General features: G+C 23.5%; 3 protein-coding genes across 3 annotated transcripts; 2 read left to right on the forward strand and 1 right to left on the reverse strand.

Moving 5' to 3' along the window:
• Positions 1 to 561: 561 nt before the first annotated feature.
• Positions 562 to 8,347, forward strand: PCHAS_0918700 (conserved Plasmodium protein, unknown function; the record flags this gene model as incomplete). The annotated part of the gene is made up of 22 exons (XM_016798126.1): positions 562 to 1,506; positions 1,663 to 2,342; positions 2,437 to 2,631; positions 2,783 to 3,115; positions 3,205 to 3,403; positions 3,504 to 4,031; positions 4,136 to 4,220; positions 4,306 to 4,455; positions 4,577 to 4,583; positions 4,710 to 4,829; positions 4,962 to 5,214; positions 5,334 to 5,615; positions 5,761 to 6,009; positions 6,104 to 6,336; positions 6,456 to 6,574; positions 6,670 to 6,849; positions 6,952 to 7,112; positions 7,237 to 7,297; positions 7,391 to 7,618; positions 7,698 to 7,805; positions 7,919 to 8,071; positions 8,193 to 8,347. 22 exons carry the CDS (start codon positions 562 to 564, stop codon positions 8,345 to 8,347), a joined length of 5,424 nt encoding a protein of 1,807 aa, XP_016655375.1.
• A 63-nt stretch (positions 8,348 to 8,410) lies between these two features.
• PCHAS_0918800 (conserved Plasmodium protein, unknown function) lies at positions 8,411 to 9,208 on the reverse strand (the record flags this gene model as incomplete). The annotated part of the gene is made up of 1 exon (XM_016798127.1): positions 8,411 to 9,208. One exon carries the CDS (start codon positions 9,206 to 9,208, stop codon positions 8,411 to 8,413), a length of 798 nt encoding a protein of 265 aa, XP_016655376.1.
• Positions 9,209 to 11,304: 2,096 nt separating this feature from the next.
• On the forward strand, positions 11,305 to 16,459 carry PCHAS_0918900 (calcium-dependent protein kinase 6, putative; the record flags this gene model as incomplete). The annotated part of the gene is made up of 6 exons (XM_016798128.1): positions 11,305 to 14,218; positions 14,437 to 15,380; positions 15,478 to 15,799; positions 15,935 to 16,011; positions 16,191 to 16,331; positions 16,415 to 16,459. The coding sequence occupies 6 exons, from the start codon at positions 11,305 to 11,307 to the stop codon at positions 16,457 to 16,459; spliced, it is 4,443 nt and encodes a 1,480-aa protein (XP_016655377.1).
• Positions 16,460 to 17,129: the final 670 nt, after the last annotated feature.

A 17,129-nucleotide genomic window follows, 5' to 3' on the forward strand; every position in this document is an offset into this window, starting at 1 on the left:
TATTAAGCATTATAAATAATTACATATGTATTGTTTTAGTTAACTATTTTATGAATTTTATAGTTTTATGCATCACTAAGCAATAAAATTTTTTTTTTAATAAAACTATCAATTCACTCATTAGTTTATTTATATATGCATTAATTTTTTTATTTTTTCTACTGTGCATATTATTTACGCATATAAATTTTTTAAAATGGAAAAAATAAACATGAACATTAATATTACTTATAAAAAAAATTCTAAAATATAGTATTGCAATTTTGCGAATCCCTTATAAAACAGCGTCACAATGTGGGATATAAAAAATGAAAATAGAAAATTCAGAATAACCATATTTTTTAGTCGTTTTTTTTAATTATATTTTGCATATGTGTCTACGAATATATTTCCCAAAAAAATATATAATAAAAAAGATGAATTAAGATGTGAACGATTTATTTTTTATGTAGTTTATCAAAATACATCTTAAACCATATAAGAATATACATATTCATTGCATCTATATCTCAATAGTAGACATACCATTTAACAATATATATTAACATTATCTATATTAAAATGGAAAATAATGAAAAAATCGATAGTTGCAGGATATATGGGCTCGAATTAACTCCTGCGCTTGAATTTGATAACTATGAAGGAGGTGTAAAAATGACAAAAAAAATAAATATAAAAAATACAACTAAAAATATAATACGATTTCGATTTTTTTTTCAAAGTAGTGAATATTTTATTTACCCATTACAAGAAGTAGAAAACATTAGTCCAGGTCTAAACAAATGGTATCCAATAAGTTTTTTAAATCCTTTAAACGATTTTAAAATAATATCTGAAACATTAAATATATTAATAGACGATAAAGATAAAGATAAAAAAATATCTATAAAATTAACAGCGACACCATTAAAATGTGATGTAATTCTACCATCTATTTTAAATTTTAATGAAATGGTTATAAAACAAAAGACTAATGAAGAACTAATAACAAAAAATGATGGTTCATTATATGCAATAGTTAAATTGTTTCATAAAAATGCATCAAAAGATAAGAAACTTAAAATTAAACTAGAACCCTCATATTTTATTTTAAAGCCTAATGAAAAAAAATCAGTACATTTAACCATATATTCGGAGGTTCCTCAGACATATAAAGAAACTATATCATGCTCTATTATTGAAATTCCGAAACAATTTGAGAAAAAATATAAATACTTTCAAGATATTGATAAAACAAATGCAACTATTAACCCAGATGAAAATGAAGAAAAATGCATAAATGACATTATTCAATCATTAAACCAAGAAAATTTCCAAGTCGCTTTAATAAAAAAAAAAACAAAAATCAACTGGGTTTCTGTATTACCACAAATACTTATTTTATGTGATCAAAATAAAGAAATTTTTAATAAAAGTATAATTAACTTTGGAAAAGTAACCTTAGGACAAAAAGTTACTAAAACCATACTTTTGAAAAATCTCACAAATGCCCCGATTAAGATTACCGTAAATTATTTCACATCATATATATTTCTATAAATATTAATACATAACTATAAAAAATACACTTTACACTAATTTATGCACATTGTCTTTTTATCATTTTATATGGCCATATTTTGTTCACATTTTCCATATTTCGATTTTTTATACTTTTAAAAGGCTAAAAAGCAAAAAGAAAATAAAATTTTTACTTTCTTAAACGAAAAGTTTATATTGAAGGAACAGGAAAATGTTGTATTAATTGTAGATGGGTATAACCCAGTTAACCAGTACAGTGAAATAATTCAGTTTAAAGCATGTAACGATTATTGTATTGAACTTTTTTTAATATGCGAAATTATAAATATACAATTAAAATTTAGCAAAATACTTTATATTTTTGAAAATGTAAAATTAGGTGATAATATTCATGAAAAAATAACTATAAGAAATGATGAAAATACAGATCTTAACGTCGAAGTTTTAAATTCAGGAAATTTTATACATATAAAAAATACAAAAATTATTGTAAAAAAAAACAGTTTTTATTCATTAAATTTAGAATGTAATTGTATATATCCTATAAATATACACAAAAGAATATATTTTTTAGTTCATCTAAATAAGCAAATTTTTTATATAGATGTTATTTGCAACTTTTCTGTAAATTACAAAATGTGTCCCCTTTCCATGCATCATATATATAGATATAAAAGTTTAATATATGATAAAAAGGGAACATACGATTCATATTATGAACAAAATGAATATATAGACATTTGGGATTTCCCAGTTGAATTTGATTCATACCAAGATACACCATATGAAATATTGGATGAAATCATTGGAATAAATGAAAAGTAAAATTATTTCACAAACTTATGTACATTTTCCATTGCTAATATATTTCCATTTATTGTGTATGAACATATATTATCTTATTTTTTCATTAAGAGATGTATTTGCAGTTCCAAATGAACTCGAAATTTCAAAATTCGAGGAAAAATGTTTAACAATTATAAACAAAACACCAATCGAATATACATGTGTGTGGCTAAATTCGCTGGATTCCAACAAAAGTGCACAGAGTATTTTTTCAATAACACCTATAGAAGCACAACTCCCCCCTTTTGGTTGTCAAACGTTTAAGTATCATCTGAAAATTCAAATAAATTGAATACTAAATTTAATTTTTTGCACTAATACATTTGCATAAACAAATATATACATATATGTGTGTCGCTCCTTTTTAATTTATCGATCCCATTTTAGTCATTTCATTTTTCATACTTTTTTTAAGGGTTAAAAATGTAAAAGCTTCAAAAGAAAAGTATATTAGAGAAATATATGAATGCTGTGTCTTTCCATCCAATAACAAAGATTATACAAAATGTAACAGCAGAACATTATTAGCCCCCTTATTTTTGTATGTTACATTTTTCCAATTCAAGACAAAATATTTATGCGAAACAGAAAATATAATAGATAATTTATCTGTATCTCCAAAAAATATACCCTTTTTAAATATAATCGCGGAAGAAAATTCTTATGCAGTTGCTAAATTTGAAAATAATACTGACACCGTACAAATAATTGATTTCACTCCGTTTAAAAATGACGTTGACGGGATAAGGTTGAAGCTGATAAAATAACAAATATAAATAAATATATACATACATAAAGCACGAATATATATATCCTTTTCATTTTTGTCCATTTTAGAGTATACCCGCAGATCAACTATGTCCCTAAAAAAAACTTTTTAAATGTTATTATTTTTTTTTCTCCAAAAAAAATGGAAATGAATCAATCAGAAATAAAAATTCATTATTTAGTAAATGGGATTAAAAAAAAATATATATCAATTTTTGTGTCTCACGAGATAAATAATGTGATATTAAACAAGGGAAATTCGGATATAGTAAAAAAAACATCATAAATCGCTATCATAGTATAATTTATTTATTCACAATATTATAACTAATATATATAAACATATTTTTTCATTTTTTTCCTCAAAGAATTTACCTTGTGTGAGCACCGAAACGGAAAGCTCTAGAAACGTTTCAGTCGAAAATATGACTGAGAGAAATGCTTTATGCCTACTAATTAAAGAAGACTCTAAAAGTATTGATATTCATATAGATGAAAAAAAAGAATATTCCAAATTTTTAGAAAATGAGAATGATTTCCAAAATGAAGACACAGATAAAAATAATGAAGTAAGTTCATTTATCAATGAAGAAAATAAATATAAGTTTTACTTTTTTTCCTTGGCACCATTTGAAAAGAAAAATATCCAGGTTTCGGCTTTTTGTAAATATAGTATAACCGAATCTATATCCCTACTATTCACTTATTTATTGTATATAAATGATGCAGACATGAAAAACAAATTTACATATTTAAAAAAAAACATGAAAGATTATATAAACAAAAATTGTAAAAAGTTTACAATCAATGCTACCATAATAAAATCATCTCTCTTGTTGTATCCAAAAATAATTGAAAGCAAACCAATAATACCTGGAAAGCAGTTTACTGCCAAAGTATGTGGCTCAAAAAAGTTAAAAATTAATTCTTATGTATTTTCTTTTTTACTTTCGTTTTTATGATACCTACATTTCTATTTAACTTCATTTATTTTTTACAGATCAGAATAAAAAATGAACATCCTGTTAAAATCCATTTCAAAACGAAAACTGAGATTTTCCAAATAGACAACAAACACGTTTTTGGTTTGCTATTAAAATACAAAATTTAGTTAGTAATTATTATTTTATTCTTTTAATATTTAATTGTTAAATTATTTTTTTTTTGAAGATGAGGAAGAAATTAAAGATGCGGAAAAAAACATAATGACAAAAACGAATGAAAATGTAATAAACGCGTGTTCCGATAAATATGTTTATGTTAGTTTTAATAGTAGCCGGAAGGGGATATTTGTCTATCGATTTTTTGCCATCGTAGGAGGTAAGCAAATAACCAAATTCACATATATATGCAATTGAATATATAAACTAATAAAGATGATATATATATAATTTTCATAAAGATATATAAATTCTTAAATGCATCAATATTTTTTTTTCAGAATATAAGTATAAAGAAAAGATAAAAAAATAAAAACAAAATGTGTACATCGATGAATATATGCATTCAAAACAAAAAGTATATACATTCACACAATAATAATAATTATGTAATATATATATTATCAATTTCAGATCTAGCGTTGATATAATTATAAATGTGGTTATGCCATATTTTCAAATTATTGATATAAGTGATCTTAAAACACCAACATCTGTTTTCTGGAACATGGCCTCTATAGATAAAATTAACACGTATTTTTTCAAAATTATATTAAAAGCTTGCATTTATTTTCCTTGATTTAGTGAAACATACATTCGGTTACACATATATTCATAATATGTGGATATGTTCTCAATATTATATCCAATTTAAACATTCTCTAGGCACCTAAAAGATCCAGTTTCACAAATAGAAATGGAATACAGAAAAGACCCGAAAATAGAAAATATGAAAAAACTATTTAATCACTTTAATTATATACAGTTTAATATTGGAAATAATTTATTAGATGAAATAACATCTGTAGATTTAATTTTATATAACCCTTTAGACATTCCTCTAAACATCCAAATAAATACTATTAAACATTATATTCTTCCAATTTTACCCCCGTATGTCAAAGGCCAAGAAGATCAGGTTAAATTATAATAAAATCATAAATGTATATATATGTACATTTACATTCATGCCATTTAAATATAATTATTTATTTAACGAAGTAATAATTTTTTTATAAACATTTATTATATATGCAGCTAGGGAAAATCTTATACATAGACAATATGTTTCGAAATTCTATGAGATGTTTGGATAGTCTTAAGATAAATCCTATACAATTTACAATAAAAGAAAAAGGAATTCAAACAATTAACTTATTATATAAGCATAAATATATTGGTTTTCATAATATGCCATTAATAATTGAAGTAGAAAATGGAAAGATTGTTCCATTGAATTTGTGTTCTTTAACATATCATCCGCATATCCCTCCAATATATTTTATGAATTTTAAAGTAAAAAACAAAATTATTATATTTGTAATTTTATTCACTATTACAATGTTTGTTTATTCTTCTCTCATTTGTAATATTCTTATATATTTTTCCATGCATTCATTGTCTATGCCCATTTCTATAACACTAGCAAATACTTTATTTCCACCCTTTATTTTACCCTATTAAGGATTTGAAGGAGTGTACATTCCCTTTAAATAATGAATGCATTACAAATGTAGACCTATTCAATGATAGTGAATTAGACATCTTTTATGACATAGAGCCAACTAAAAATTTTACAGTTTTAAATCCAAAGGGAGTTATTAAAAGAAAAAAATCCACCTCTCTTTTCATATTGATTTCAGAATTATCTCCATCAATAATTAAAGAAAATTTAATAATAAAATCTCATTTTAAGCATTTACAAAAAGAAATTGTAATATAAATAAAAACTGCACATTGCCTTTTATGTACCCCAGTACTTATATTATTCACACTTCCAATTAATACCCTATTTTTTTATCATATAGGAGATGGATAAAATACAAATGGAACTTAAAATAAATAATACATCACAAAACATATACAAATATGAGTATAAAAATATTAATATATTTAATAATAAATGTATTAATAATATTGCTGACCAAAATATCAAGACCTTCTGTTCAAATTTTATACCCCCATATTCATATATATATATGAAAAATAATTTATTTTATGTTGCACCAAGTTCAATAACCATTTTATGTGCCCCGCAAAAGTAAATAAAAATAATGGGAAACAATAAAACAATAAAATAAATTATACTATTCTTTGCCACTCCGAGAAAACGGTACCTACATATATACACATGTACATATTTTTTGATGTAAATATTAGATCCTTAATAGAAAGAATTGTTATAATAAAGAATTATTCATACACTGAAGACTTAAAATTTAAAATAATCAATAAAAATACATTTCCAAGGGGCATTTTAAAAATACATCCTCAAAAAGGTTCAAACTACATCTATGAAAATAATACCTATAATAATGTTTTCTCCTAATTATTACATTTTATTTATTATGTATATATTGTTGCATAAATTCAGGGTATATCAAAAAAAGAGAAACGATTATTGTAAGGTTTACTTTCATTCTTGGTGATGTATTGCTAGACATAGAAGGCAATATTCAAATCGAATTAAAATATATAGAAAGTTGTCCTACTGTGAACAATGAAAATAGTTCTATAAAACCAATTATAGATGATACAGTGGAAGCAGAAATTGGTATATAAACAAAATGGAATTTATTTTAGGCAAAGATATTTAAATTTTGATAAAATATATTCTTACATGTTCTTCATTATTTGGATTTTCCTTATTAAATAGAAGAAGTATATGAAGATACACGAGAAACTCTAAAATCAAAAAATGTGAATGATAAAATTTGTTCAGTATCAAAAAGGAATAAGCACAAAAAATTTGATGATATAACTTTTTCATATGCCCAAAAAATAATTGAAAATATTCAAACCCTAAAACACGCATATGTAATTATTGCTAATGGAAAAAAATATATATGTATTCATAATGCAGTATCTTTGTAAATGTGGACAAGTGAATATAATTCTTTTAATGCATTTATATATGAATACACTTATTTAATTTTATTAGGATAACATTAATAGCAGCATGCTTCAAAATGCAATAAGGGCCTTGTACGGAGTAGACATTGGTATTTAGTGTAGAACAAATATATTCTTTAATTCACAAATCATTTATAATAGTATTTACACTAATTAAAAAACACCTTTTAATTAATTAATAGAAGACAATGATGGAAAAGAAAATATGACCGAAATAATTAACAAGGGAGCCAAGCAATTTCCCAAATTTTATTTTTATATTCATATTAAGATATTTACATGCAATTTTGAAGATATAACTAAAGAAGATAATATCTTTGAGAACTTAATTAAAACCAACATTTACCCACAGATCTTGTATTTTAAAAAATACATTAACTTACCCATCACATTGGAGGATACATCAAAAAGTAACTACCTTTTCATATATGCATTGCTACATCATTTGACTCAATACATTTTTTTTTTCACACTTATATTTAAATTAAGGTTATTTTAAAAGAAAATATCTCGATTTTGATAAATTAGAAGATTTAAATTTTCAAAATCGAAAAGAGAAGAGAATTCAATACAAGGACAAAATTATCTATGACAAAAGTTAGAATATAATATTATTCGTTTATTTGTATCATTTACTTATATTTTTTATGGTTTTTAACCATGAATAAATGATTTAATGAAATATTTATATTTTTATTGAATGTTTGTAGAGGATATTTGCTGTAATATGTTTTCGGAAATGTTTAAAAGTATAATTGAAAATCATATTAGTAAATGCACTAAGCAACTTTTAAATATAAGTGCATGTTCAATACAGACAATGGATGAAATATTAAGTGAAAATTTAATTGATATAATAAAAGGTTTGTTTAATATGCAAAAAAATGTTTTAACATATATGCACACATATATATATATAATGCTCATACATAATAAAATATGAATATGCATAATTGATTATTATCACTATTATTTATTTTTAAGATAACAAAAAGACGGATTTAAATTCTCGAATAGAGCAGGATTATTCATTTTTGAAGCCAACAATTTTGTCTCATTTTTTTTCTCACATGTTTTCTGATGTTATTAATAATTTTATAAACGAAGAAGTTAAGTTTACTAAAAAATTATATTGGTAACTTTAATAATTTATAGTATTTACAAAAAAATAAGCATTCACATACATATATTATTAAATGTGTTCAATAAAAATTATTATTATAGTCATCATCTTCATCCATGTTTCCAAAATCGTCTTGATCATAATTTTCATTGGAATATTCCCTGCCTGTGTTTATGTATTCATTTTTATTTTTATTATAAGCATCAATTGATGTTTTAATCCTTTTTGCTTCTCTATATTTTTCTATATAAACCTTTAAAATGATATATAATGAATATGATCCTATCAAAATTGATGAAAGAAAAAAAGGCGACGACTTTAATTTATCAATTGAAATAGTAAAGAAATAGCGTTGTAATTTGGGTGGAAGATTTAATTGCGCTATTTTTTCTTTAAAATATTCTGAAATCCACAAATCATAATTATTATTGATTATATATTTGTATGCTGGATATAATCCCAAACACAAAGAGCTTAGACAAAAAAATTTGGTTATAGCTTTTTTACTAAATATCGTATAAACTTTAGGAGTTAACTTATTCTCCAATTTTTCATTGTTTGCATTCAAGGAATTATAGTTAAATTCTGTTCTTCCATTTTCTTGATCTTGTAAATATAAAGTATTGAAATTGCTGCTCTTTTTTACTTGTTCTTTATATTTATTTATTGTATTCTTATTTAAATTCAACAAATGGTAACTCTTTTTCGTGAATCCAATGAATCCATACTTATCATTTTTATTGTATTTCCCATTCTGATAAGGATTGTTATATTGATAGTTCACATATATTTTGGGGGCATTATACTTAATGCATATTATATTTAAAATTTTTAAAAGAAAAATTATAAAAATTGGGAAAACTTTACATGGTCTCATTTTAAATAATATGGTTTTATGAATGCCTTTTCAATAATATGCTTATTATATATATATTATTTTATTTAATATAGTTGTAAAATGTTGTATTATTCATTTTTTATCCAAAAAATTGCATATTTTGTAAGTTACATAAATATTCAGTTTAAAATACTATTGTATTTCTTAAAAAGTGTACTACACACAAAATACAAAAAAAATTATTCGTATGCGAAGAAAAAATTTATTTGTTTTTTTTATTTTCCAAATACGCCAAATTATAATTTTACATATATATTACCAATACTAAGTTTTTTTTTAAGTTGCATTTTTTTAAAAAATTACCTTATAAGAAATACAAATTTTATTACACAGTGCAATTCATATATTTAGTTTTTTTGATCGATAATTAACCAAGACCGCCATTTTGGTGTTATTTGCCAAAAGAGAGAAATTTAACAATTACAATATATTTTGTAAAGCATCGCAAAAGGAACATTATGTTCTTATTCTGAAGTCTTAGTCAAACAATATATTACAAAATAAGTAATTAAGCATGCACACAAACTTAAAAAAATGGGGAGATTAAAGGTGTACATAAAATTATATACGCTTTATGAGTATACATAATAACAATTAAAAATGTACAAATGGTTGTCAAAAGTATGGAAATATTTTTTTTTGGTAATATATACAACTTAATAGCCAATTCGCAAATACATGCATTTATATATAAAAATGTATGAACGTTCAGAAAAATTTTGATAAAAAAAAAAAAACAATAGCCAAAAGCTTAAAGTTAAAAATGAAATATGTTGTGTATTACATAATTATAGCTTAAAATTTAATTAATTTGTTTTTATTATACATGTACTTGCAAGGAAAATTAACGTTTTTGAGGGGTAAATTATGTCATTTTTAATGTTAGAATATGAACAAATAATAACAAAATAAATAAATATATATAATGTTCCTTAAAATGGAATGTTGTTCACATACATATTATAAAGCATATAACGAAATTAAGTACTATTTTTTCATTACAATAACATAACTGGTTATTACAACACCGTTTTTGCATAACACCTGTATAAAATATAATAAGCCTTTAAATGCGCATAATTATATTCATCCAAATTAATATAATTCTTTTATGTATTTATATATTGATGTAATATTACAAAGATCTTAGCATTAATAACACATTTAACATAATTTTTTCGTTATTATTTTAAATTAATATTTATTTTCGTAAAACTTGATTTTTGGTATTTCTCTCTATATTTTTTTAATAATTTCAAGGAACTCATCAATTGCATATGGGTTTATTTGAAATTGTATTTTTTCCATAATATTTACCGATTTATGTACAAAAATTTTTTTAATGTTTTTTTTAATAATTCATTTGATTTTACATATAATTAGAAATTATAAATGCTATATGTGGTAAATATAATTCATTGCATGTTAAACCTTCTTTATTGATTTTCCACATATAAAAAACGTAGAGTTTTAACAATACATTTTTGAAGTTAATGTGCAATTTTTTGGATTATGATTTTTATAATGCAAAAACACTATTACACTAAAAAAAAAATTTAATGAACAAAAATTTTTAATTCTTTACACCCCGTTCCGTAGGTTATAGATGATCGTTTTTTCATGTTTATTTATATTATAAGCCATGCATTATCCTTATGTAATTTATTTGAATTGCATATAATAAAATGAAAACAAGATGAAGATGCATACAATTTTCCACATAAACTGTATTTTGTGTTTTCGCATTATGTAGTTCCTAATAACTCAAAATGCTTGATCTTTAACTAAAAGAAAATCTTTATTTTTTATTTTATGAAGCTATAATTTTGATTAATGTACTAGAAAGTTATTATTTCTATTTTCCATATATTGTATTTTTATATTTTATTGTTTTTATGTATATACTTAACATATAGTGGGAACAGTAGTAAGAACGTTTTTGAAACATGCATATACATACACACACATATATATAGATCAATATGACGATCCATATTGCATTCACCTCTATTTTATTTTTATCAAATTTTAATTTTTGAAAACTTTGTTAACTTTTGATTTTTTTTTGTAACGATATGGTGTTAGAGTTATTGAAAAATAATTATGAAAGAAACGATGCGCACTACTATAATGAAAAAGTTGAAAATAATACTAGTAAGAACAAGAAAAATAAAAAGAAGAAACCCATATTAGTAGAGGAAAGTGAAAAGGATTATAAAAATTTAGATAGTGAAAATAATGAGGAAGCGCATAATACATATGAACGAATAAAAACTAAGCCAAATAATATATATGAAGAAAAGAATGATTTTTCGTTTCAAAATTTAGATAAAAAAGGTCTTCGAGAAAAAATCAATATGAGAGAATCATATAGGAATTCAAAAGAAATTATTCAATATGGAACAAATGAAAACGATATATTTACAGAGGACATGTTTGAAAATGATAATTTTGATGATGATAGTTTTGTTGAAGATGATACTATGGATTATAAGACATACAATTCGTATACAAAACCAGAGTTTAATTTATTTGGTCGATACTCAAGTGAAAATATAAAAAAAAATATTATGAGTAATAAAAAACATGGTAAAATAGAAGATTTTTATAAAAAATATAAAAACAACAATGAATATTCGAAGCAAGCAAATGAACATGATACAAACATAATCCAATTTTTGAATAATAATAAAAAAAGCGTGGATTATGGTAAAATGAAAGACATTAATTCCAAAAAAAATGATTCGCACAATTATTCTGATAGTAATAAATACAAAAATGAATTTTTTAAAAATTATAATTATGATAACAAATATACAAATAATTATGCACGTGACAATAATCGAGATAGCAACAGTAACTATTATGCAGATGGAAATGAAACAAAAGATAATAACGAGGAAGATGATGATACAGATGATACCTATGATGATAATGAAGAAGATGATGATAGCAGAGATGACAATGATGATTATTGCCAATATAATCGCTGTGAAGTGGAATCTGATACCAATCAAATACGGTCAAATGAAAAAAGGTACAACGAAAGTATTAAACATATCAATGAGAGTAATTTAAAACTAAATAAGGAGCCGTTACTAAAAAGGGAAACCTATACTAAAAAAGATAATATATTTTATATTAAAAAGGACATTACACCATACAAAAAAGAACATAGCAGTAACACATTTTCCTTATATAATAACTCGAAAAATAGTAATGAACATAATAATTATGAAACCAAATTTATGAATTATAAACAAGATGCTGAAAAGGAAGATGAAAAATGCTTAAAGAATATAAAAAAGGAGAGAAATGATGAATTTTTAAAAAAATATATGTATGAAAATGCTTTAAAGAAAACATACTCGAGCAAAGATTTACAGTTCAATAGATTAGATGATGAAAAAAATATATTACATCATGATATTAATGTTGATAATAAACTTTTCAGATTAGATAAATACGAACGCAGCAATACACAAGATATAAGCAATAAACCGAATAAGTACAACATGATTGGAAATGATACAACTGAATGCAACAAAATAAGGAGTAAAGATGAAATAAAAAACTATAGCGAATATACAAATAAATACTTGGCAGGTAATATATATGAAAAAGACGATAGCTACATATTGAAAAGGAAAGAACTAGGACGTAATGAGTTAAAAGTTGCTGACAATGCCATTTTAAATATTAATCCCGACGATAAGAAAAAAAAACATATTAAAACTTTCTTAGATAAAATAAAATATCGAAAGAATAGTGAAGCATTTTTAAAAAATGAGCGTGATAAATATGCAGAAATACAAGAAACAAATAAAAAAGACAAGGTCAAAATGAAATTTGCAGATATTTTACATACAAAAAATTTGAGTAATTTTTTTCATCGAGGAAAAAATAGTATTGCAAAATCTTTATCACCTAATAATACTAATAAAAGGAATATTAGTTTCAATAATGAAGCTTTTAACTTAAACATTTTAGAAAAAAAGGATAAGAATTTGGGTTATAAACAATATGATATAAAGTGCTGCCCATATGATCATGAAAATACATCTTTTCATCCGTCAGTAAGGGAAGAAACAAAATATTATGAAAATAAAGAATCCCGAAAGAGATTAGATTATAATTGTGATGAAGACAATTATATAGAGAATAATATTCGAAGATATCCTGAAAATAATATCGACTATAATTCAATTAATATTGAAAGAACAATTAACCTAAGAGAAGATATAAAATATAATGAATTGCTAAATAAACCAGATAAGATAGATTCTAAACAATTTTCAAATAATTTCAACGATAATAAACAAAAAGGTATAAAAAATGGCGATAGTAACACAATCCGAGATACAAATAAACTTTATTGCCAAGCTAATTCATCAAACGCGCTGAGAAACAGTTATATAAAAAAGGAGTCTACCGGAAAAATATTTGATATATTAGAAAGTAATTCTAATAATATGAGGAAATTTATAGATAAAATGGATTATTATACAAAAAAATACGAACACAATTTATATAAAAACGATAAAGGTATTTATATAAAAGAAAACAAGCTTCCTGATACCAGACAAGCACTTTATAGCAAAAAGGATTCCCCTATGAAAGTAACCGATGAAATAAAAGACTCCCAATATGAAAACTATAACAGAATAAAATATAAGCTAAAAATGAAACAAGAAAGGCGAGACGAAGAAGATGAAACAGATACAAATATAGACAAAAGATTAATCCGAAAGATGATTGAAAATAATAAATTAAAGGAACAAAATGAAAGTAATGATGAACTTATAGTTACGCCATTTTATATCAAAAGCAAAATTGATAAAGTGTTAAAAAACTCAGAAATTTTCGAGAGATCAGCAAGAGCAACATTTAAACAATTTGACGTTAAAAATAAAAACTTTTTGCATTTTTCTGAGATAGAATCATTGATACAAAAGTTGTGTTATAATTTGGAGCTACCTCCCGTTGATAGTAAGCATAAACGACGAACATAAATATAGTTGTATATTGCATAAAGGTTGCATATGCATGCTTATGTATTTTTATTTTTGGAGGGTATTTTCTGATAACATAGATAAATATCCTCGTATAATTACATGGCCTCTTAAATACTTTTGTATTTAAGCAATATAATAAAATTGTTTGCTTATATATACATATATATTTTCTTTTTTCTCCTTTTTTCAAAGAAAAAATACTATCTATTGTTTACAAAGATTATGACAGTAGCAAAAATAATTGTATGAATTACATGGATTTCCGCCAAATGTATTGGGATTTATTAAAACAAATAAAAAAGAAATATTACCCAACTAAGAATTTTAAAATAAAAAGAAATTGTATTATAAGCAGAAAAAAACTACAGGGATATGATTATTCGTCTATATATAATTATTTAAGTTTTAAGAAAATTCTTGGATGCGGTGCTTTTGGTGAAGTGCATTTAGTTGAAGACAACATTTGTAAGCTTTATAAAGTTGTTAAAATATTAAAAAAAAAAAAGATGAAAAATATTAAAGTAAATGAAGAAATTAACGTATTAATATATTTAGATCATCCAAATATAATTAAAATTTTTGATGTGTATGAGAGTGTCAATTGCACATATATTGTTATGGAATTATGTGAAGGTGGAGAATTGATGAACAAAATTAAAAAACCTGAAAATTTTAGTGAAAATTATATAAAAAATATAATGTTTCAAATCTTATGTGCAATAGCATATATGCATAGTAATAATATAGCCCATAAAGATTTAAAACCAGAAAATATTTTATTTAAAACAGACGGTTATGATAGTTTAAAAATAATCGATTTTGGTTTAGCAGAATTGATTAATAAATCTGAAGGTATAAGTAAAACCGCTGCAGGAACTGTTTTATATATGGCTCCAGAAGTATTTAAAAAAAAATTTACAATTAAATGTGATATATGGTCTGCAGGAGTAATTATGTATTTTTTATTTACAAAAAATTTACCTTTTACCGGAAGTACATATGAAGAAGTAAAACAAAATATATTTAACAATGAACCCGATTACCAATCTTTAAAGCTTAAAATGTCAAAGCCAGCATTACATTTATTGAAACTCATGCTCGAGAAGGATTATAACAAAAGGCCCATGGCTGCAGTGGTAATACATTCAAATTTTTGTTTCACTTGACATATATTGTCCTAAGTAGTACACATATATACATATTCATTTATTCCCTATTATTATTTAATTTTAGCTCTTACACCATCCATGGTTTCAAGGTTATTTTGATCCTATAGATATTTTACCAAGCACCCTCAATAATATAAAATCGTATATGAAGCACTCGAATATAAGAAATGTCATAGTTAATATAATGGCTCATGAATTATGTGTAATAAATAATCATATAAAATATATAAATGACATTTTTTTAAAAATAGATGCGAATCATAATGGCTCACTAAGTCATAGAGAAATATATAATGTTTTGTCAAATGCTGGAGTAAAAAAATGGGATATTAACAGAATTATTCAAGCCTTGGATGTAAATGACAAAGGATGCATAACATATACAGGTATCTCAATTATGCATAAAATATGGTTGCATATATATATATGAATATATTTGCAGTATACTAATGTTCAATGGTAAATGTATCCTCTCCATAATAATGTCTTTTATTACATACACATGTTTTTGCTTGTTATAGAATTTATTGCCGGCTGCTATCGATGGAAAAACATAGAATCCACATTTCTAAAGGCAGCATTCAATAAGATAGACAAGGTAAATATGGAAGCAGATATGTACATATATACGTATATGTTTAATGCACACAGATATGTGTGAATATATATGCTCAGAAAGAGCGATTCGCTGGAATTTCTATTTTGTTTTTCTATTTATTTAACTAATTTTGGACAGTAAAAAATGATGCTCTAAAATATTATTTTTTATCCTTGTAGGACGAAGATGGCTATATTAGTAAAAGTGACCTTGTCACATTAGTTCATGACAATGATGTTAATAATAATGATATAGATAATTTTTTCATTTCTGTGTGCAGTATTAAAAAAAGCATAACTAAGGACAAGAAGATAAATAAAGTAATAATTTATTCCTTATTTTTAATAAAATTATTTGAGTTCGAATTCTATATTTTATATAATATATTTTTTATTTTATGTAGATAAGTTTTGAAGATTTTAAGGATTACATGCTGAGCACATTTTGAGCCCATATAAAAATTACATTTCTAAATAATAATATAGATAAATACCAACAGAATTAATAATTAAAAAGAAAAAGTATATTAATATGTTTTCTTATGAATTAAGGGGTAAAAGTAAATAATTCTTTTTTTATATTCTTTTTTTATTGTATATTACTTTAAAATGAAAAAAATTTATAGTTTAAATTTTAATTAACAAAATATTTGTATCTATTTTACTTAGCATTTTATAATTCGTTTATATTAATGCCTTATCATTTATGGCATCATCCTCTCTCCTACACATATACTATTATTTTCCTATAATATTTATATTTATTTATTGCATTAATTTTTGAAAATGCATAAAAATACTTCAGATTAATGTATATTTTATTCTTATTAATACATTAATATATTTTTTTCAAGTCTTTTTTTCATTATATTTTTTTATATAAATTTATTATGATGAATTCATGTTAAAATGGAAATAATACAATTTTAATGTGTAGATGCATACATATATGCATTCTCTTGTAAAACATTTTCTATATGATGTTTTAATATATGCATCCTTTTATTTTTTTGTACATAGTTTATATTTTGCATTGAAACTATTAAAATTCACCCCCAATAATAAAACTATAAAGCACATCGCTATATTGCTATAATTTTACTAATGCTTTATAATATC

This window comes from Plasmodium chabaudi (assembly GCF_900002335.3).
Source record: "Plasmodium chabaudi chabaudi strain AS genome assembly, chromosome: 9".
NCBI classification, from domain to species: Eukaryota; Apicomplexa; class Aconoidasida; order Haemosporida; family Plasmodiidae; genus Plasmodium; species Plasmodium chabaudi.